General features: G+C 45.1%; 1 protein-coding gene across 1 annotated transcript in view; it reads left to right on the plus strand.

Annotated features, from left to right (window-relative positions):
- Positions 1 to 6,776, plus strand: part of JAG2 (jagged canonical Notch ligand 2) — a 118,851-nt gene extending 112,075 nt beyond the window's left edge. Inside the window, exons 24-26 of the mRNA XM_056851400.1 lie at positions 144 to 275; positions 4,065 to 4,221; positions 6,276 to 6,776. Coding sequence (XP_056707378.1) covers positions 144 to 275; positions 4,065 to 4,221; positions 6,276 to 6,745 — 759 coding nt within the window. The 3' untranslated portion in view covers positions 6,746 to 6,776. The remainder of the gene's footprint in view (positions 1 to 143; positions 276 to 4,064; positions 4,222 to 6,275) is intronic.
- The last annotated feature ends 16,722 nt before the right edge of the window (positions 6,777 to 23,498 follow it).

The following is a 23,498-nucleotide window of genomic DNA, read 5'->3' on the forward strand; positions in this document are numbered from 1 at the left end:
TTATCAGACCGCTAGAAAGGAGACTAACCTCTTGCTCGGTGAACTCCAGCGTGTCCCTCGGGTGGGTTTTGTTCTGAAATTAAGTTGTACTTTTCTCTTCTGTTTCATGAGGAGGGGGGGTCTGTGTTCTCTCCTTCTCACAGGGCACAACCGTTGAGAACATTTGCTCTGAAATCCGATACTTGCCAGTCACCAGATCCGTTTCGAGTGACCGAATGCTGGTGGTGTTGTGTGATCCCTCCTACTCTATAGAGAACGCAGTAGAAGTTGCTATTGTAAGTACTGGGTGTCCTTCTGTGTAAGTAGGGAAATGTTTTCCCATTGAAGTCCGTATTCTTGATCACAGAAATCTCTTTACTTGTTTTGCTTCTAGTTGGAGCGCTCTCTTCATTCAGGCGTAAGATTGTCGGGAGGGTGATTGACAATATTGCAGGGAGTGCGGCAGCTTTACTCTGTTGGAGAGCCAGCGTGGTGTAGTGGTTAAGAGCGGTAGACTAATCCGGAGAACCAGGGTTGATTCCCCACTCCTCCACATGGGCAAAGGACTCTAATCTGGAGATCTGGTTTGATTCCCCACTCCTCCACATGCAGCCTGCTGGGTGACCTTGGGCCAGACACAGTTCTCTCCAAACTCTCTCAGCCCCACTCAGCTCACAAGGTGCCTGTTGTGGGGAGAGGAAGGGAAGGAGATTGTAAGCCGCTTTGAGACTTAAAAGGCAGAGAAAATCGGGGTATAAAAACCAACTCTTCTTCTTAATTCAGAGGCCTGCCACTGTGACCCAGAAATGGGCATAATGACAATCAAAGAAGTATCAGGTGTGTGAGGCACAAGCTGAAGGGGAGAAAGTGATTGACACCTTCCTTGGGTGAGAGAAAGGAGTAGATGCTGATGGAAACTTTCAAAAAGTACAGAATTAAAGGGGAGCAGGAAAATTAGTGTTAGGTAGAAGCCGAGGGAAGGACTGGATTGAAATCAGTGGGCAGTAGCTTCAATAAGACACCTGTGCGTAGCAGAGTGTGTGTGTTAAGTGCTGTCAAGTCACTTCCAACTCATGGCGATCCTATGAATCAATGTCCTCCAAAATGTCCTATCGTTCACAGCCTTGCACAGGCCTTGCAAACTGAGGGCCTTGGCTGCCTTTATAGAGTCAATCCATCTCAAGTTAAGCCTTCCTCTTTTCCTGCTGCCTTCCACTTTTCCTAGCATGATTGTCTTTTCCAGTGACTCTTGTCTTCTCATAACATGACCAAAGTTCGATAACCTCAGTTTAGTCATTTTGGCTTCTAGGGTCAGTTCAGGCTTGATTTAATCTAGAACCCACTGATATATATATAGAGATATAGATAGATAGATAGATAGATAGATAGATAGATAGATAGATAGATAGATAGATAGATAGATAGAGCTGAACTTGGAATGTGAGGCAGTTGCCTTACTTTTAGAAAGCAAACCCCAAGTAGTAACAAACCTGCCCTGGGTCACCATGTCCCAAAACTAGTTTTCGGATCACAAATGTTGTGCCCTTCCAGTGGTTGTGGATATGGTGTGACTGAGGATGTGATGCCCTGACTTGGATGGGCCAGGCTAGCCCGATCTTGGAAGCTAAGCAGGGTTGGCCCTGGTTAGTATTTGGATGGGAGACCACCAAGTCCAGGGTTGCTACACAGAGGAAAACCGCTTCTCTTTGTCTTTGCCTTGAAAACCCTACAGCGGGGTTGTCAAACTCAATTGTTAGGAGGGCTGGATATGACATAGATGTCACTTGGTTGGGCTGGGGCATGCCTCGCCAGCCCAGTTCGGAAGTGGGAGCGGGGGTTGCTGGCTTGCGGGCCGGATAAGAGCTCTCAAGGGGCTGGATCCAGCCCCCGGGCCTTACGTTTGGCACCCCTGCCCTAAAGGGTCACCATAAGTCACCAGCAACTTGATAGCGCTTTATACACACACTCATGTGTTGAATTGATGTGAAGATTTCTTGCAATACATGGAGAAGACTACTTCAGCATATTGGGATAGCCAGACATGCTCAAGTGTGGCAGAGTGGGGATTTGAACCTGAGTCTCCCAGATCCTAGTCTGACACTTAACCACTAAACCGCACTGGATCTCTTAAGAAAGTCTTCCCTTACTATTCTTACATTGTAAGCTCCTCAGGGCAAGGTTCTGCAAAGTTCCATTACTCGGTATAAGAACGTTGTAAGGTTTGTGTTAAGCGGGGCTGTTTCTCCGCTCAAACCACCCAAGAGACTTCTTAATGCGCTGCAGCAAAGAGGGTGCCAGTGCCCCCAAATGGGCTCAATTTTTACTCCCAGCCATCAGCAGCATGGGTGGCGACGGGCGTCTCTTCCTGGGCACGTGTCGCTGCCTGCCGGGCCTGAGCCAAACTGGCTTGAACCCAACTGACATTGGTGCGAGGCCAGGAAGGGGTGAGTGCAACTTACTCGGGAGCAGCAAGATATCCCTAACTGGCCCTAATGAGCATCCTTAGTAAAATCACATCTTACACGGAAGTCAAATGCCTTGAGGATACCTCTGGCCACCAGGGCAAAAATGAGTTCAGTCTGGATGCTAGAGAGGGAATTTGTATTAGCCCCACTAATATCTGAAGGTTGCCAGCAGACAAGAAGAAAGCATAGATATCGGGGCGGGAGAGTTCTTATGCTAAAAGGCATAGTAGCTCATGTGCTCTTGAAATGTCGTTCCTACGAGGACCTTAGATCATGATGTATCTCTCCTCTTTTAATACATAAATCCAATGCCTCTGTGTCTGATATAAAGCCTTTTTAATTAAGTGATAGGGACATTGGCAGTGTCAAAATTTATCTCAGTCCTTATATCCCTCAAACATTAGATTTACCTAGAGTACTGTGCTCAGTTTTGGGCACCGCAATTTAAGAAAGATGTAGACAAGCTGGAAAGTGTCCAGAGGAGGGCAACAAAGATGGTGAGGGGTCTGGAGACCAAGTCCTATGAGGAAAGGTTGAAGGAGCTGGGTATGTTTAGCCTGAAGAGGAGAAGACTGAGGGGATATGATAACCATCCTTCAAGTACTTGAAGGGCTGTTATATAGAGGATGGTGCCGAGTTTTTTTTTTTCTGTTGCCCCAGAAGGTCGGGTTGAAATTAAATCAAAAGAATTTCCTTCTACACATTAGGAAGAATTTTCTAACAGAGTGGTTCTTCAGTGGAACAGGCTTCCTCAGGAGGTGGTGAGCTCTCCTTCCCTGGAGATTTTTGAGAAGAGGTTAGATGGCCATCTGTCAGCAATGCTGATTCTATGGCCTTAAGCAGATGCTGAGAGGGAGGGCATCTTGGCCATCGTCTGGGCATGGAGTAGGGGTCACTGGGGGTGGGGGGATAGTTGTGAATTTCCTGCGTTGTGCAGGGGGTTGGACTAGATGACCCTGGTGGTCCCTTCCAACTCTATGATTCCAGATTTAAAACTGTGCTGCTCAAGATCAATGGATCAAGGAGTTTCTAAGGGATAAAGGAAAAGGCATAGTGTGGGCAGGGGTGGATTGGCCAGTAAGGCCACTGGGAAAGGCCCCAGTGGGCTGATGGCATGGTGGGCACTTCCTTGAAAGCCAGCCTGGCCCTGATTGTGCCTTTGCCCCTTGTGACACGCATAAGAGCCACTGTGAGCCGGCGGCCCCTCCCCCATGAGGAGATCAGGACCCTGCCCTTCCACCAGAGGGGCGGGGAGGCTCTTAATCTGGGGGCATTTTTATTTCCCAGTCTGACCTGTGTGTTGACAAGATATTCTTAGCGCAGGACAGTCCTCAGCTAGGCTGTTTTTGCTTGCTTACAATGTAATGATACAACCAGAGCACCATTTATGCTTAAATGGGTTATATCATTAGTGTCTGGCCACCGTAGAGTTACAGGCTTGTTGAGCAGGCCAGAGATGCTAGCGGATTTTCACTCTGGCTTCAAAGAAGCCCCTCCCACTTTGGCAGCACACAGGGTTTCTAGGATTCTCAGGTGCAGGTCCAGTCATCGAAAAAAGACCAACTAGCTAACGCGAAAACTGGGCGTCGTCGTAAACTTCTGTTTCCTTTCCGATTCCAGTCTTTCATCTCGCATCAAGATGAGACCGATAACAGCCTTATTCAGAACGCTGCCAATACTATAGTGAACGCAATCACCAAGCGGCAAAATAGCACAGTGATGCTGGCCGTAACAGAAGTCAAAATTGAAACCATAGTAGTTGGGAGTTCCTCATCAGGTAGGTGTAAAAGGGTTTTTTAAGAGCATGCCTTGTTCCTGCCTTACATGTATAAAGTTTCAGTCCCCATCCCTGAGTGGCGTTGGTACATCTCTGGGCATAGAGCGGGGGTCACTAGGGGAGTGGGGGGGGAAGTAATTGTGAATTTCCTGCGTTGTGCAGGGAGTCGGGCTACATGACCCTTGAGGTACCTTCCAGCGCTATATTTCTATCTCATTATACCAATATTCATCTTCGTGGCCTCCTTGCAGTCCCACATGGGAACTGTACATGCGCAGGCTGGCCTGCAAATGCACAGTTTCCACGTGTTCCTGCAAGGAGGACCACTCGATGAACAACAGTTACAGGTAAGCAACACTGTTTTCTTGCTCACACTGTCGAGGCTGGCTATCTAAATGCAACCAAGTGTGATGCTGACCGGAATACATCTTTGCTTAGTATCTGTCACATTGGTGAATAGAAATCTTAGCTCATTTGGGGACAGTTTGTACCCATAAAGGTTAGATTCCTCCCCTTTTTGGTAAACAAATTCAAGTACTTAATTGGGAAACAAGATGCATTTACTAGTTTGAAGTAAATCTGTTCAGGAACAAGACTCATAGCTCGAAGGCTTTGCTGTTGCAGTTGGGGAGAAGCATGCCACTTGGCATAACGCCATGCAGCATAAAGTCCAAACTTTGCAAATTATTTTAAACCCTGACAATGCTATCGAGTTGAATTAGTTACCCCATTTGTGCTTTTTTGATAGAATTCCCAGAAAAGTGGATTTAGAACCTGTTCCTCTGAGGACACTGTCACTTTGACAGTGGTCAATTCATATCCCCCAAGTACAGCTGCTAACGGTTTACTTTATGCTTTTTAAAAAATAAACCACCTGGGTAGAAAATAAACCCCAGATAGTCTATGCACATTTTTAAGTGCTTTGGAGTAGAGTTGTGTAAAAAAAGAAAAAAGAAATCCAGTAAATTTTGGGTTTATTGGGCCTGATTTTTTTCAGGAAACCTGAAATAAGCTGAATATCCATCCTGGTAAATGGGCATGTGGCTTATTTTGGGGTTTCCTGGAAAAACTTTGCCCCTGGGGTGTAATTTTTGGTGGTAGAGCCCCCAAATTCGCAGCGCAGCTTGAAGGGACTCTCCTTGCCCAACCCCTGAAGTTTGGTGAAGATTGGGTCAGGGGGTCCAATTTCATGGGGTTCGGAAGGGGTTACCCCCTTCCTCCATAGAGAAACATTGCGAAGTTTGCAATGATTCCCTATGGAGGGGGGCAACCCCTTCCAGACCCCATAAAATTGGACCCCCTGACCCAATCTTCACCAAACTTCAGGGGTTGTGCAAGGAGAGTCCCTTCAAGCTGCACTGTGAATTTGGGAGCTCTACCTTGAAAAATACCCTGACCTGGATGGCCCAGGCTAGCCTGATCTCATCAGATCTCAGAAGCTAAGCAGGGTCGGCCCTGGTTAGTATTTGGATGGGAGACCACCAAGGAAATCCAGGGTTGCTGTGCAGAGGAAGGCACTGGCAAACCACCTCTGTTAGTCTCTTGCCATGAAAACCCCAAAAAAGGGTCGCCATAAGTCGGCTGCGACTTGACAGCACTTTACACACACACGCACCTTGAAAAATACTCCCCCCGGGAGAATTTTTAAAATAATTACATTTTGGACTTGTAAGTAATGGCCACCATTTGCTTCTTCCCTCAAGACACCAATTTTCCCATGGTTAATTGCAGGGTTACAATCAATCACGGGAAATTGAATTTTCACACATTTATAATGGCCGTTTCCTTCCTTCCTTAAAAGTTGTGGGAAAACTCAATTTGGGTTGTATTCCCATCTGAAACCAAATTCCCCACATGTCTGTCTATGTTGCTTGAGACAACAAGTTAATGGATAACGCTTACTACCTCTTCTACTCTCTTCTGATACCCCATTCATGCCTTCCATCTTATTCATCCCTTCATCATGTCTTTCTAGGGCCATTTCTTGCACGCACCCCCTTTATTTTTTATCTTTAACTGACCGATGCTCACCATGCCGTGTGTTCTTTTCCTAGATTATCTGGTTCCGATCCTCTGTGCGGTTTTTAGCATTGTGTGGCTCACCTGTATAATAATTTGTGTGTGGTGGACCCGGAAGAGAAGAAAAGAGCGAGAGAGAAATCCCCCGTCCCGAGAAGAGGCTGCCAATAACCAGTGGGCGCCTCTCAATCCCATATGGAATCCTATAGACAGACCTTATGGTCCCAAAGACATTCACTACGAGCGCAAAAATTTTATATCTCAGAAAAGAACTTACGACGGGGTAGAAGAGTACACGGAGTATGAGGAGGAGGAAGAAGAGGAGGAGAGGGAGGTGATGGAAATGGACAAATTCCTCTCTCACAAACTCTCTAAGCCTTTGCCAGCAAAGGCTGTTGACTCGTCCGAGAATAGCCCTGTTAAGAAATCTCTTCAGACTACCAAAATGGACAACAGATCTGTAAAAAATGTGAACACGACAAACCTTGAAGGCGGAAGAGACTAAATGTGTGTCTGGACCACAAGCCACGCCGGTCTGGGTTTGAAACGGGGTAAGGGGGCAAAAAAAAACCCCGACATCTCCCCTTTGCGTCAAGAACTTTATGTCTGGGAGTCAAATGTTCATAGTTACTTTATTTTCAGTATAAAAAAAAAAGAATGAAAATAAAAAACGTATTTTGTTTCTTTTAAGCCTTGTATAAATTATTCAATGACTGTCAGATGATAGAGTAATCTTTGATAGTTGCTATTTTTGTAAATTCTACTTAGAATACGCTTGCTTTATGGCAGAAGGGGGAAGTTTATATTTTCGATAATTTTCATAAAAGTTTGTTGTACAATCTTCTCTACACTGTTTACAGAATCCATTCTCTTTTTTAAAAAAAATGTTACAGCTGTGGCTTTAAAACCTCCTGGTAGAGGAAGTTGCTAAAAAGGAGTCACATCGGGGTCTTTGAATCCCTGCAAGAAGCAACCCCCTTGCACTTATAGGTTCTTCTCCCCCCCCCCCCCCCCGGAAAATTTGCCTTATTTTTTTTTTAACAAAAAACCCTGTCTATAGAGATCTTTTGAACTGTGTTTGGAGGGGGAAAATGTGGCCTTTTAAAAAAAAAGTTTAACGTGTCCATTCGTTTCATTTCCTTTAGGACTCTGCAGTATTGAAGCACGCGTCAAAGTGCCTTGAAATTATAAAATAATTTTTTTTTCTATAGCAACTGTCAAAGACTGCCATGCCTATCTAAGTTTACCATAAAATGATGCTTGAGGGCTTCAGGCAGACGGAGTTTATTTTCAGATTGTGAGAGTGCATTTTGCTTTTTTGTAAATATGTATATATTTAAATGAATCACTTCTGTATATTTGAGTTAATAACTTAAAAATATTTTTGGTCTTTTTTTAAAAAAAAGTCATTCCTTTTTAATTTATGTCGCAGAAAGGGAAGTTTTATGGCAGTTTCTAATAAAATGAAAAGACACTTATTTTGGTATTATGTCCATATTAGAAAGTGATGTTCATACAATCAATGTTCGGAATCCGTTGGTCACTCTTCTGTACTTTCCACTGTATCGCCACCTTTTCATGTGTAAATAGATCCAGGCTGTTTCATCTCAAGAATGCAGAGAGTAAGTATGCTGTACAGTATAAAGATAACAAGGCAATATTTTTTCTTCCTTTTGTGATTGTTTATTACACATGGTATTGCTTTTTTGCATTTTTTTTTTAAATACAGGCCTAATGAAGGGAACAATATTTTTCATGCTTCTTGTTTCTGATGTGCTTATTCACCTCTTCTTTTCTTTTTTTTTAAGATTGGAAAACTGGCTGGAACTAGACGTGATAGCAGGTGCATGACTGCCATCAAAAAAGGCATCCTTGCGTCATCTCTTCCCTTTCTCCTAACTTCCAAGTTATTCAGGTCACACCAGACAATGGTGCCGCACTGCTAGGCTCCCTGTCTCCACTCCACTTCATTGGCTGCTATTTGTGGGGGTGGGGAAACTCTTAGTGCGATGTCAGGTCTTGGCTATTGTCTTGCTAGGGGTGCTTTCGCACATGCCGAAGAATGCACTTTCAATCCACTTTCCATGCACTTTGCAGCTGGATTTTACTGTGTGAGTCGGAAGGAGCCACCTGCAAATGATCATTAAAGTGCATTGAAAGTGGATTGAAAGTGCATTATTCAGTATGTGCAAAAGCACCCTAGATGACATCATTGAGAAAGGGAGAGAAGGCATCCCGGGGCTGCTTTTCTTGGTAGCAGCCTCATATCTGCCACAACGTCCAGTTCCGTTTTGGAAGATGGAATACCTCACGAAAATGGTCATTCATAACGGAAGGCTTGTGCATTATTTGTGGGTTTTTAAAAGCTTTATTGCTGTTAAACAGATGAGCTATATCTTTATTTTTTAATCACTGGGAAAACATAATCCTACATTACTTAGCTGTCCTATCATTGAAAAGAAAATTGATGTCTGTCTCTCTCCTGCTCTCTCTATCTCTCAACATTTTGGCCACTCATCAATGTAACCCTGAATGTTTTTTTAAAAAAATTAGTTATTTTATACATGAATGCAGGAATTGCTTTGCAGGAACTTCTGTGCAGTACATTTTGTTTGACATGTTCTTCGATAGCTTTCGGAAGAAAACTATTTATTAAAGCATTTTATAACAATGTTGGCAGTTTACTTTTTTTTTTTTACTTTGGGCTTATTCAAACTTTTTTTTTAAATTAAGAAGGTTGTATTTCCTAAACCTGTTTTCCCATTCCTACTCAGTATTGACATCTTCCTTTTCCCAGTGCAACGTCTTAAATTGTTTTTGCTGCCCTTTTTACATGGCTGTCTTCCAGAACATAATAAAACTGCTTTCCCTCATTTCAAGCAGCTCAATTTCCCAATCCCACCTGCTTGGTACTCTAGCCCTTTTGTTAATTTAGCAGATCACTTCGTCAGAACAACATCCTTTTCTAGAAGCTTAAACTACACATGGAACCAGGAGGCCTAGGGTATATCTCTGGATTGGTTTTCTGTGGTTTGAATGAAATACAGGCTTACCAAGGTTTCAAATTTGATCACTAGAGCATTGATATGGGAAGGGCGTTTCCTCTGTGTTGAATTTTTTTTTGGGGGGGTGAACAAATCCTCTCACCTCAACTATCTGTTCCAGGGGTTCCCATTTGGTGAGTCCTTAGAACATAAGAAAAGCTATGCTGGATCAGACCACGGTCCATCAAGTCCAGCAGTCTGTTCACACAGTGGCCAACCAGGTCCTTCTAGGAAGCCACAAACAAGATGACTGCAACAGCACCATCCTGCCTGTGTTCCACAGCACCTAATATATTCAGCATGCTCCTCTGATGCTGGAGAGAATAGGTATGCATCATGACTAGTATCCATTTTAACTAGTAGCCATGAATAGCCCTCTCCTGCATGAACATGTCCACTCCCCTCTTAAAGCCTTCCAAGTTGGCAGCCATCACCACATCCTGGGGCAGGGAGTTCCACAGTTTAAGTATGCGTTGTGTGAAGAAATACTTTATCAGTTTTGAATCTCTCACCCTCCAGCTTCAGCAGATGACTGAATTGGGGGAAGGGGTTTGGGGTATGATTGTAAAACCAGCCCCTTGGGGAAAGCGTTGATTTGCAGGCCCCTCCCCTACCAAGCCTGTATTTTTAAGATTATCACACATCTTCCCAATATATTTTCGAGCCTTTTGTTGGTGATACTACTTAGATTACCTAAGGTCAAGACCTTGAATGCAAAGATGCAAGGCCATCTCTCAATCCGAAGGTCATATTTTCACTGGCACAGATTTCCCCCCAGCTCCTATGTTGCTCCAGTACCAACTTGCAGAATCTGTACTTCATTTGGCCTTTTGCCATTTTCTCTGTTTGTTTCTGTTCTTTTACCAACCAGATTAATTAACCCTCGGGAGATCACATGGTACTTGAGTGAGATGCTAATAGCAAAATGAATCTTGAGATGGCACACCAGCTTTTTATACACGAGTGATTATGGTGTTTCAACCAGGGAACAAGTCCATTCTTCCTGGTTTCTATGCTATCCCTTTCTCTTAACCCCCTCCCCCAACATTTAGGAAGGAACAGTTCTGGTTTTTTTTCCCTTGATTCTCAAATGTGATCCCTGCCCTTTCAGTTGTCGTATTTCTCCCAGCCTCTGCATGTGTCTTTCAGCTACAATGTAAGGAAATTGTGGTAGGATGGAATGCTACTCTGTCCCGGTTAGGTTCTCCTGCCTTACTTGCAGAGCGAGCTTTTTGCCTGGGAGGCATCAGTTGCAGTAAAAAGGGGGAAAGTAAAATTATTTAAGGGCTGGGGAAAGCCAGTGTGAAATTCTTCTGCTTGTACTTTTGGTGGGACCTTACTACTGCTGTGGTCCTTGTAACCTAATTCTATAAATACTGTTCACCCACTCCATCTTCTCACCAGCGTGGTGTTCTCACTCCATCGTCTCACCAGCGTGGTATAGTGGTTAAGTGGTTGTTTGGAGCAGCAGACTGATCTGGAGAACCGGGTTTGATTCCCCACTCCTCCACATGAGTGGCGGACACTTATCTGGTGAACTGGGTTGGTTTCCCCACCCCTATACATGAAGCCAGCTGGGTGACCTTGGGCTAGTCACACTCTCTCAGCTCCACCTACCTCACAGTGTGTTGTGGGGAGGGGAAGGGAAGGTGATTGTAAGCCTTGGAGAAAGGACAGTATTAAAATGTATTGATAGCCTGAACAAGGCCGGACCCTGAACCCATTTACTCACAGCTGCAATTCAGTTTTTTTCTGAAGGGACAGTGTTGATGCAGAAGAAATTTAGAAGCACAAAGGGACGTTTGCTTGGGAACTGTGAAAGGTAACCAGTATCTAAATTTAGGCTTCCTAGATGCTGGCTCTGTGGCACATCTGCTTAATTTCCACAGCTGCCCTGGCCGATGTCTCCCGGCAGTTCTTCTCCTCACGCCCCGCTGTGCTCTGAAGGTGTTCAGATCTCTTGAGTAGCTTCAGATCCTTCTGTTGTAAGGAAAGGAGGGTTAGCCAGAGTGACACGGCTCTAAGTATCTTCTCTTGCGCACGTTGTTAAAGGATATGTCTGCACTTGAGAGGAGCGCCTGGGTTTATCTATACCCAAGGCTCTTGGCAACATTCGCTTGATAGCCCGTTCTCCTTCCTGGTAAAGTGCCCAGTCTGTGTGTGTTTGGAAATGAAGTGGCATAACCCTTTTCCTGTCAACTGGTTTCCCCTGAAACCCTTCCTGACCTCTTCCCCTAAAAATACCTTCCAGACCCAGGTCCCTCTTTGTCACCGGCAGGAGGTTTTTGGGGTGGAGCCTGAGGAGGGTGGGGTTTGGGGAAGGGAGGGACTTCAGTGCCATAGAGTCCAATCGCCAAAGTAGCCATTTTCTCCAGGGGAACTGATCTCTATCGGCTGGAGATCAGTTGTAATAATAGCAGGAGATCTCCAGCTAGTACCTGTTGCAAGCACAGGTCTGGGTCCCAACCATGGAAAAGATGGGGTGAGTTTCAGCTAGGAGCCAGTTCTAGGGGTGTTCTGTATGTGCCTGCAGCATGGCATATAGTTTGGTGCACAAAGCCAGCCCAAACTGGTCTCATAAGCCTTAAATAAAATGTTCAGGTGTTGGTTTCAGTGAATCTCCAGTGGAACATAAGAACAGCTATGCTGGATCAGACCAAGGCCCATCAAGATCAGCAGTCTGTTCACACAGTGGCCCAACCAGCTGCCTCTAGGACGCCCGCAGACAAGACAAATGCTGCAGCAGCATCCTGCCTGTCTTTCACAGCACCTAAGATAATAGGCATGCTCCTCATACTGGAGAGAATAGGTGTGCATCATAACTAGTATCCATTTTGACTAGTAGCTATGAATAGCCCTCTCCTCCATGAACATGTCCAGTCCCCTCTTAAAGCCTTCCAAGTTGGCAGCCATCCCCATATCCTGGGGCAGGGGCAGGGAGTTCCACAAATTAACTATGTGTTGTGGGAAGAAATACTTCCTTTTGCCTGTTTTGAATCTCTCACCCCTTCAGCTTCAGCAGATGACCCCGCATTCTGGTATTATGTCCACTCTCTCCATACCATGCATAACTTTATAGACCTATATCGTGTTTTCCCTTAACTGCCTTCTTTCTAAGCTAAACAGCCTTAAGCAGAAGGGAGTTAGCCACCCAAGAGTCCATGTACCTTTACTGTCCTACTTATTGATTAATGAATGGCCAATTCAAGATGGTCTATGTTGGTGATTGTGATGGGACTGGAGGAGGCATAGTTAAATTGTGGGACTCCCTGCCCCAGGATGTGGTGATGACTACCAACTTGGAAGGCTTTAAGAGGGGAGTGGACACGTTCATGGATAGGGTTGCCAGGTCCCTCTTCACCACCGGTAGAAGGTTTTGGGGGCGGAGCCTGAGGAGGGAGGGGTTTGGGGAGGGGGGACTTCAATGCCATAGAGTCCAATTGCCAAGGCGGCCATTTTCTCCAGGGGAACTGGAGAATATATCGGCTGGAGACCAGTTATAATAGCAGGAGATCTCCTGCTATTACCTGGAGGTTGGGGGAGAAAATAGACACCACTGTACTATTATCAACCGATGAGGAAACTAGTACAGGAGCGAACCAGTATAATGAAGTGCAAAAAATATTTTTGAGCTACTGTGTCTAACAATTATGCACAAATAATTACACATACATATTAACAAGAAATCTTATACATCAACTGTACAACCCATCTCATGGACGGTAAGACAAGGAATATATCTGAACAAGAGTGCAATGTCTCTCTCACATACAGTGAGAGACATTGCACTCTTGTTCAGATATATTCCTTGTCTTACCGTCCATGAGATGGGTTGTACAGTTGATGTATAAGATTTCTTGTTAATATGTATGTGTAATTGTTTGTGCGTAATTGTTAGACACAGTAGCTCATAAATATTTTTTGCACTTCATTACCTGGAGGTTGGCAACCCTAATAATGCTGCTGCAGTTGTCTTTGTGGGCTTCCTGGAGGCACCTGGTTGGCCACTGTGTGAACTGACTGCTGGACTTTCATTTCATTTTTACCTTGGACTTCTTTCATTTTTATCTTCTATTCTAGACCAATGGTGAAAATGTTACCTCAGGAAGCATAACTTCTAATTTTGTTCCAGGGAATAAGCTGGGAGGAGGGGAAACACAGCCAAATAAAAATAGCTGTCCAGACTTTGGGGGATGCAGTCACAATTCAGCTGAAAGGGCTGGGGGAAGTGTGGTCCCAGCTATGAAGAATGTTAGGCCAAGCTAACAATGGGCCTGGTTTACACGGAGCCCTATGATCTCCTGCCAAGATCAGCCGGTAGAAAGGAACTGGAAAGCCACCCTGGAGTGTGTGGTGGTGAAGATACCCCACTGCATATCCTGCTGTTATTGAAGTCTGCCGTATTCAAGCTATTGTAATTTAAACATTTTTTTTCTTATAAGAAAAGGGGGAAACCCACAATTCTTCTCCCAGCAGGCTGGGTGATTATGCTTACTCCTGTAGTTCAGAAATGCTCCCTGGACTTCGAACCCTGCATGCAAAACCAACATTTTACAAGAACGGGGTTCTGCAAAACGTAAGACCCATGAAACCATGTCTCCAACAGTGAGGTTTTGTTCTGCTTTCTGGGGTGTTCAGGATCTCTGGAACAGCGATTAACTTAAATCATCTGCATCCAGGACGCTTCAAAGAACATCTTCTGTCATATATACCTGTCCAGCAGTTAAATTTTTAGAAACCTTTCTGTATTCGCCCGTACCTTCTGGGGTGAAACAGGGCTGCTAGGGGCAGGGCCTTCTCCGTGGTGGCGCCCTGTTTCTGGAGTTCCATCCCTATGTAGATTCGCCTGCTGACCAGCCAATAGGGACTTATCATTTAGTTGTGTTTTTATTTCAGTACTTTCTGTGCTGGTGGTCCAGCGTTCCTGCAGAGACTCAAGGCAGGTCATCAGAATTAAAAACCAGCAATGCAATAAAAACCATAAACACAATTTAAAAATACGTACAAGAAAAACTACCAAGACAATTTCTGCAGGCATTAAAACTTGTTACAAAACTTACAGAAAATATAATATAGCATACAAACCAGCCATTCAGCTCTGCCATTTATAGTGCGTTCTGAGTCTGAAAACTGTTACCTCAAGCTACTTGATTATCTTTTTGTTGTAGTTGTTGGATTCTGGATTTTAATAAACTTCTAATGTTAAACACATGAACACATGAATCTGCCTTATACTGAATCAGACCCTCGGTCCATCAAAGTCAGTATTGTCTACTCAGATCGGCAGCGGCTCTCCTGGGTCTCAGGCAGGGTTCTTTCACATCACCTAATTGCCTGGTCCCTTTAACTGGGGATGCCGGGGATTGAACCTGGGACCTTCTGCATGCCAAGCAGAGGCTCCACCGCTGAGCCACAACCCCTGTTTTTATTACTTTTTATTTTATTAGCTGCTTCAGGCAGGTTTCCTGGAGAAGTGGCATACACATTTTCTAAAGAAATAAATAGAAACAAGATAGATTTGGACAAAGTCACAATTGGGACAGCAGAATTTGTCCAGGAGATGAGTCTAAGGTGGGAACCCACCGCCAGTTCTCAACGTGGCAAGCTGGTTGCTCACGGCCGTATGTGTGTGTAAAGGGTTGTCAAGTCACAGCCGAAGTATGGCAACCCCAGCAAGGGGCTTTCAAGGCGTGAGAAGCAGAGGGGGGTTTGCCATTGCCTTTCAATCCATGACAGAGTTCCATAAAATTATGCATGGTGTGGAGAAAGTGGATAATAATACTAGAACGTGGGGGTCGTCTGCTGAAGCTGGAGGGTGAGAGATTCAAAACAGATAAAAGGAAGTATTTCTTCACACAACTCATAGTGTTAAATTGTGGAACTCCCTGCCCCAGGATGTGGTGATGGCTGCCAACTTGGAAGGCTTTAAGAGGGGAGTGGACATGTTCATGGCGGAGAGGGCTATTCATGACTACTAGTAAAAATGGATACTACTGATGCATGCCTATTCTCTCCATGATCAGAGGAGCATGCCGAATATATTTGGTGCTGTGGAACACAGGCTGGACGATGCTGCCGCAGTTGTCTTGGTTGTGGGCTTCCTAGAGGCACCTGGTTGGCCACTGTGTGAGCAGACTGCTGAACTTGATCTGATCCAGCACAGCCTTGGTCTGATCCAGCACAGCTTTTCTTATGTCCTTAATCCAGAGTCTTCCTTGGTGGTCTCCCTTCCAAGGACTGGCCCTGCTTAGCCTCCGAGATCTGACAAGATTGGGCTACGCCATACAACCTTCCCTCCCTCATGGCCATATACCCATCCAAATTAAAGTTGTTGTGCAATTGACTAGATCAGCCTTGGGCAAAGCCTTTTGCCCAGTCAATTTCATTCTGCTCTCAAAGGAGTTTTCTTTTTTTTAAGGGCTGCATGGTGATTGACCAGGACATATTTCTTTCAAAGGATTTTTTTAGATAAGAGGGCTTCCTCGGAAATTTTGTACATGTGCACATTTTACTTACTGTAGAACCAGTTGCTTATAGGATACAGTGTTCCCTGTTTCCTCCCTGCCAAGAGTTTTCTAGATTGCCATTGTTTTTTTCTTTGCCCCATAGGAGTCCCAGAAAAGAACTGGTTCCATTAACTCCCATGGGGCTCTCTGAAAGGGAAGGAGATTGTAAATCCAGTTTGATTCTTCCTTAAGTGGTAGAGTAAGTCTGCATATAAAAACCAACTTCTTCTTCTTCCACCATTTCCCAGCCTGAAGCTCTGGAGAGCTCCTGTTTGCCCCACTGCATGTACCAGTGGCTACTTCCTATCCATCTATATGGGACTTTTATCCCTCCACTTTACTTGCCCACTTGCAAGATCTCAGATGAGCTTGTGGTCATGAAACAGTGAGCAGTAAGCCTGCCTTTGTCAACCATGGATGATGCAACCCCATCCCTGTTCTGAACACCCCCTTTCTCTGCTGCACCCAGTAGAGAATCACTGGATTAGGAGGAAGGGATTTCAAATATAGATCTCTCCAAATATGTGAATCTCATGACATTGGGGAAGCTTTTCTTTTAGCAATGGGGAGGACTTCAAATGCCAGGAGAAACTTAATTAAAATAATCAGCCACTGGCTATTTAAATTATTTTGCTCAACACCAAACATTTGGAAAGCACCCGCTCACCGCTTCTGGCGACCTCCCAAAGAAAAGCACCTAATTGTCTCAAACAGAAGAAAGCGGGAAGAATCCAAGGAACTGTTCCAGAAGCCCAGGATATATATATTTTTTTCCCTTTTCTGTACGAGATTGTTATCGGCAAAAGGAAATCAAGAATCAACAGCAGGTTTTTGGTTTCCCTTACAAAAAGAACGCAGCATTCCCCTCTTTCAACTCCAAACCAGGCTGCAGATCCGAGTACCGGCGTTCAGGACAGTTAACATTTTGATAATAAAACAGATTAAAAGTCTCTTTATGGGGGTGCAACAGCGGGCAGAAGCTGAAGGGACTCAAGCAGACATGAGACGTGCGGGTGAGCATTCCAGAGAAGAACAGTACTGGCCCTGCCTGCTACCCGAGTCAGACCAGACCAGACATGCCTCTCAATAAAGAATGCTCCGCAGCGGTGGCCTGACTGCTATTAGAGTGAATGAACCACAGCAAATGGCAGGCCCAGTGAACTTATTCCATCAGGACCAGACCAGACAAGGCAGACCGTTAGACCCCATTTATAGGTTACCTGAAGCAAGTTTGGCCACCCCTGGGCATCTCCTGGTGAATTCTCCTCTACTCCATGCTGTGAAAGGAGAGATATTATCTTTAGCTATCCTACTAATGTAAGAACAGGAGGAGGAGGTGGTGGTCCTGGAGACCAAACCCTATGAGGAAAGGCTGAGGGAGTTGGGAATGTTTAGCCTGGAGAAGAGGAGGTTGGGGGTGGGGGACAAGATTGCTCTCTTTAAGTATTTGAAGGGCTGTCACTTGGAGGAGGGCAGGGAGCTGTTCCTGTTGGCAGCAGAGGAGAGGACTCGCAATAATGGGTTTAAATTGCGGGCAGAAAGGTACCGGCTGGATATTAGAAAAAAATGTTTTACAGTAAGCGTTGTTCGACAGTGGAATCGGCTTCCTAGGGAGGTGGTGAGCTCCCCCTCACTGGCAGTCTTTAAGCAGAGGCTGGACAAGCACTTGTCGGGGATGCTGAAGTCTAGGCTGATCCTGCATTAAGCAGGGGGTTGGACTAGATGACCTTCGCCATGCAAGCAGATGTTCTACCACTGAGCCACGGCTCAATTCCCATTGGATTGTACAAGACTCTGCATTACCAAGAGCACCATGTTTGCCATTTCATCTACGATTGTTCCTGTGCCAGTCCCAGGAAAGTCTATACATCTTCCGTACACAAGGTTAGGGAAGACAGCATGATTATCTGCTTTTTGTCATGCCATTCTCATGTCCTAAAGGAGCAGATAGTATGGCTTGTAGCCATTTTCTTCTGTCATAACTCATGGACAGAAGACGTAGGGTTTATGAGGAGTTACATAAGGGTGGCCACACTACTCCAGATAACTGTGCCTAACAGTTGCCATACACAGAAGAACCATTATTTATTCAGTGGAGGGTGTTGTTTTTGGAGGAGAAGCAAAGAGATTTCCATGTTTTGCAGAAAGAGGAGGGACCATGGCTCAGTGGTAGAGCATCTGCTCGGCATTCAGAAGGTCTCAAGTTCAATCCTCAGCATCTCCAGTTACAAAAGGAAGTAGTAGTAGGTGGTGTCAAAGACCTCTGCCCAAGACCCTGGAGAACTGCTGCCAGTCTGAGTAAACAATACTGACCTTGATGAACCAAGGGTCTGATTCGGTACAAGGCTGTGTCATATGTACATCCCCTGCATCTCCAGTTTAAAGAAGGAGGAAGGAGGAAGAACAACAAGAAGAAGAATTGGTGTTTATATGCTGAATTTCTCTACCACTTCAGACAGAATCAAACCGGCTTACAATCACCTTCCCTTCCAATCCCCACAACAGACACCCTGTGAGGTAGGTGGGGCTGAGAGAGTGTGAGTAGTCCAAGGTCACCCAGCTGGCTTCATGTGGAGGAGTGGGGAAACCAACCCAGTTCACCAGATTAGAGTCTGCCGCTCATGCGGAGGAGTGAGGAATCAAACCCAGTTCTCCAGATCAGAGTCCACCGCTCTTAACCACTACACCACGCTGGCTCTCAGCGTGAATGAGAAAGACCTCCACCTGAGACCCTGGAGAGCCACTGCCAGTCTGAGTAGAGGATGCTTACCTTGATGGACTAATGGTCCGACTCAATATAACACAGCTTTGTGTGTTCATGTATTCTCAACAATTCAGAAAAATCTTCAACAAGCCCGTTCTTGTTAAAAAAACAAAAAAATTAAACCCCAAAGCATTCTAAGGCAAGCCTGGCACTGAACCGACATGTGTTCAGCTGGAGAATGACGTGAAATGAATCAGCTTGACTGTTTCACGTTAGGGTCTTCCCGTGGAATGGATTCTGCACAGTCTATATGAGAAGGAAAGGGAAAGGAATGTTTTGATGACAGCAACCTGGAGAGAGGCTGTCAGCAGCCGCCCGGGATCAAAGGCCGTTGTGAAAGGTTGTGGGCTTCGAGCTGTCCAAGGGGTGGAAAGACCAATTCCAAAATGGTCCCTTCAACATGTGGAATCATCTTGAGACATTGTAAAAGAAATGCATGGGAGCTCAAAAAGGAGGGGGAAAGGGGAATATGTGGGGTTCAACCCTAAGCAGCTGCTGAGAAGCTTTATAGCTGCGTACTGGTTGTACTGTTTCGGTTTCATTTTCTTCTGCTTTGCAACCCTATAGGGAGATCGGAATCTGCTCCTCAGACCAAGCCCAAGGTAGGGTTGACAGGTCCCTCTTCGCAACCGGCGGGAGATTTTTGGGGCGGAGCCTGAAAAGGGCGGGATTTGGGGAGGGGAGAGACTTCAGTGCCATAGAGTCCAGTGACCAAAGCGGCCATTTTTCTCCAGGTGATCTGATCTCTATCGGCTGGAGATCAGATGAATTAGCAGGAGATCTCCTGCTACTACCTGGCAGTTGGCAACCCTAGCCCAAGGACTTCCTGTCCTATGGAGTCTTCTGCTCCTTCACACCCTCCTACTTCCTGTTTGGGAGTGAGCATCTCTCTCTAGGGTTGCCAACATCCAGGTGGCACCTGGAGATCTCCTGCTATTACGGTTATTCTCCAGCTAATCAAGATCAGTTCCCCTGGAGAAAACGGCTGCTTTGCAGGGTAGACTTATGGCATTATATCCTGTTGAGGTCCCTCCCCTCACCAAACCCCACCCACCCCAGGTCCCACCCCCAACATTTCCAGGTATTTCCCAACCCAGAGCTGGCAACCCTATGTCTCCCCACCTTCTTCTATCTGCTAAACCAACGCTGCTCCTCTCAGTTGGTTTATTTGTTTTCAGGAATGTAAGAAGACACATGAGAAAGCCCTTTGCAGTGGTTTAGCAAGCACTGGGACACTCCAACCCCCCCCCCAAAACACACACACACACACATATATATGTGTGTGTGTGTGTGTATTCCCCCAAGGAATTTGACTCTCACAGCTACACAAATTATCCCCACCTTGAGCCATGGCCACACTAGTACCCTGTGAGAAAAGAATGGATTTTTGGCTCATGTGAGCTCGCGTACATATCCACTGAGGCTGCCCACTGCAACTCTGCATGAATCACGGCTCGGGTTGTATCTCTTTCCAATCAAACTTCACTGGGTAGAATGGAGGGGGGAGACCCAGTCCCATCTTTGCGCCGTCTGTTTGGATAATCCAATTACTCCTGTAACTATCAACTGGCTGCAGCCATCAGGGTTTAGGCACGTGTGTGGGTGAATACTCACACGAACACATGAAGCTGCCTTATATTGAATCAGAACATGGGTCAATCGCGGTCAGTTTCATCTACTCAGTCTGGCAGCAGCTCTCTGGGGTCTCAGACAGAGGTCTTTCATATCACCTGCTATCTGATCCTTCAACTGAAGATGCTGGGTATTGAACCTGGAACCTGGAACCTTCTGCATGAAAAGAAGATGCTCTACCACTGATCCACAACCCCATCCCACATTATGAAGCTGCCTTATGCTGAATGAGATCATTGGTCTGTCAGGGCCAGTATTGCCTCCTCAAACCAGCAGAGGTTCTCCATGGTCTCAGGTCAGTGTAGTGTAGTAGTTAAGAGCGGTGGACTCTAACCTGGTGAATCGGGTTGGTTTCCCCGCTCCTCCACATGAAGCCTGCTGGGGGAGCTTGGGCCAGTCACGGTTCTCTCCGAACTCTCTCAGCTCCACCTACCTCACAAGGTGTCTGTTGTGGGGAAAGGAAGGGAAGGCGATTGTAAACTGGTTTGATTCTCCTTCAAATGTAGAGGAAGTCGGCATATAAAAACCAACTCTTCTTCTTCTTCACCTCCTGCCTGATCCTTCCCACTGGGAATGTCAGGGATTGAACTGGGACCTTCTGCGTGCTAAGCAGATGCCCTCCCATTTAGCCACAGCCCCTCCTTTGTCATCATTATCACATATTTGTAGGGTTGCCAACCACCAGGTACTAGCAGGAGATCTCCAGCCGATAGAGATCAGTTCACCTGCAGAAAATGACCACTTTGGCAATTGGACTCTATGGCATTGAAGTCCCTCCCCTCCCCAAACCCCGCCCTCCTCAGGCTCCACCCCAGAAACCTCCCACCAGTTGCAAAGAGGGACCCGGCAACCCTATATATTTGAGAAACGCCAAACTCCATAGCTAAGACCTGGCCTTCTGCATGCCGTCTCTGCTGCCTATGACCTCTCTTCCAGGGTCACCGAATCGCTCGCTCCCTCTGTGAAGCCATGCACGCTTACCGGTCTCTTGGGTTCGAGTGCTGCCATGCCTCCCGTCTCCTGCGTTGAGGTGCTGCTATGCCAGCGGCCTCCCGAGGGTTCTGTCTTCCCTGCACGGCAAACGGAGGCTTGTTTTGTTCCTTTCTTGTAACAGAGTCTATTGTGGAGAAATCCTAAAGTGAAAGGAAGAAAGAAAGAAAGAAAGAAAGAAAGAAAGAAAGAAAGAAAGAAAGAAAGAAAGAAAGAAAGAAAGAAAGAAAGAAAGAAAGAAAGAAAGAAAGAAAGAAGAATAAGTCTCTTGCTGTGTAGATGATCCTCGATGCAGATCGATGGCTCGGTGCTGTTGTCTTGGTACCGTGTTCAGAAGGCGTTTTGCAAAGGAGATCATTTGGGGTTTTTTGTTTTTTTGTTTTGCTGCTAGATTGAGCTGGTAGAAGGCAGGAGATGCGTTGAGGGCAACAGGCATGGACAGAGTCAAGGGAAAGAGAGCTGGGAGACCAAGAACAGGCTGGTTAATTATTAGGGCTGCTAACCTCCAGGTACTAGCTGGAGATCTCCTGCTATTGCAACTGATCTCCAGCCAACAGAGATCAGTTCACCTGGAGAAAATGGCTGCTTTGGCAATTGGACTCTATGGCATTGAAGTCCCTCCCCTCTCAAACCCCGCCCCCTCGGGCTCTGCCCCAAAAACCTCCCGCCAATGGCAAAGAGGGACCTGGCAACCCTATTAATTATGATTATATGTGTTAAGAATTCCAGTCTGATTTACTAATGCAAACATCTTGTTTAAGAAATTTACTGAATAAGGCAAATGAGTTAAAAAATGAATATTAGACAGTGGACAGAAAAACTAACAATTTATCTATAGTTGATAGTTCATATAATGACATATATAATTACATAACTATATTAGAAATAGTAAGGGCCAATCACTAATCCATCTTCTTTCTTCTTTTTCCCCCCTTTCTATATATGAAAAAATGCTGATAAAGAAAGAAGGCAGAATAGAATATCTAAGTTCTGGGTAAGAACTGATGTATAATAGATTATGTAAGATCAAGATGTAATAGTCTGTTTTGTGTTTGTATGCTGTTTATGTTTATGGTGTTTAATGTTTGGAAAAATACAAATTTATTAAAAAAGAAAAAGAAGAACAGGCTGGTTGAGACTCCCGGAATTCTAGCCGTTAGATAGTCCATTACGTTAGAATCCATACATTGCGAGACATTGTGATTATCCACCTGCATAATATCCAACTAGGCAGCAATCCAAGCCTTAGTTTCTATTCTCTATTTAATTTTTTACATTTAATTCATTTGTAAACCATTCTTCTCCCCAGAGGGGACCCAAAGCAGCGTACATCGTTCTCCTCTCCTCCATTTTATCCTCGCAACAACCCTGTGAGGTAGGTTAGGTTAGGCTGAGAGAGTGTGACTGGCTCAAGGTCACACAGCGAGCTTCCGTAACATGAGTGGGGATTTGAACCCAAGCCTGCCAGATACTAGTCCGACGCTCTTAACCCCTTCACTGCACTGGCTCTTAACATTTAGGTTCCCAGGTTGCAAACAGATCCCCTGTGAGGACAGCAGCCGTGCGTACATCCCGTTTATTTTTATCTCACCCTTCCTCCAAGGAGCTTAGGTTTTCCTGTCCTCTGTTTTATCCTCACAACAACCCTGTGAGGTGGATGAAGAGGTGAGAGAGAGTGACTGGCCCAAGGTCACATCCAGTGCACTTTATGTCAGAGTGGGGGATTTGCACCTGGGTCTCCCAGATCTTAGTCTGACTTTCTAACCACTTACATGACACTGTCTCACTGGGATGGCAAAGGACCTGGCACCAAAATGAACTGGTGGGATGCAGAGATGGTAGAAGGGATTGTACCACTTCGGATTGTTGGTAGGGGACGCAATTTTGAATGCTCCCCTTATTAAAAACAAGTACTCCTTGCAAATATTTTAAAATGCTCAGCTGGAAGAAAGACTCTAAGCCAGCTCTTTGCCCGATGTACAGTTTTTCTTTTTTACAGGAAGGTTTTTTTTAAGCATAGAAAAATACTTTTAAAAAACGTGATCTCCCCCCCGCCAAGTGGTACATTCCTTTCTTTTCTTTTTTAAAAAATATTTTTTATTGTATTTCATATATAAGGGTACAGAAAGAAAAAGGGAAGGGAAATAATAAAAAGAAAGTTATATATGACAATATCATTCTAATGTATTTTTACCCCCTCTATCAGTTATGAAATATTATTTTTTAATCTCAATTGAACTTGCGTTATTCCTAAAATAAAATATTTATTTGTTTATGTCTAAATCTATTTGTAGTTTATGTCTAAATCTTTTTGTATGGTAC

Source organism: Euleptes europaea, chromosome 6 (assembly GCF_029931775.1).
Source record: "Euleptes europaea isolate rEulEur1 chromosome 6, rEulEur1.hap1, whole genome shotgun sequence".
NCBI classification, from domain to species: Eukaryota; Metazoa; Chordata; class Lepidosauria; order Squamata; family Sphaerodactylidae; genus Euleptes; species Euleptes europaea.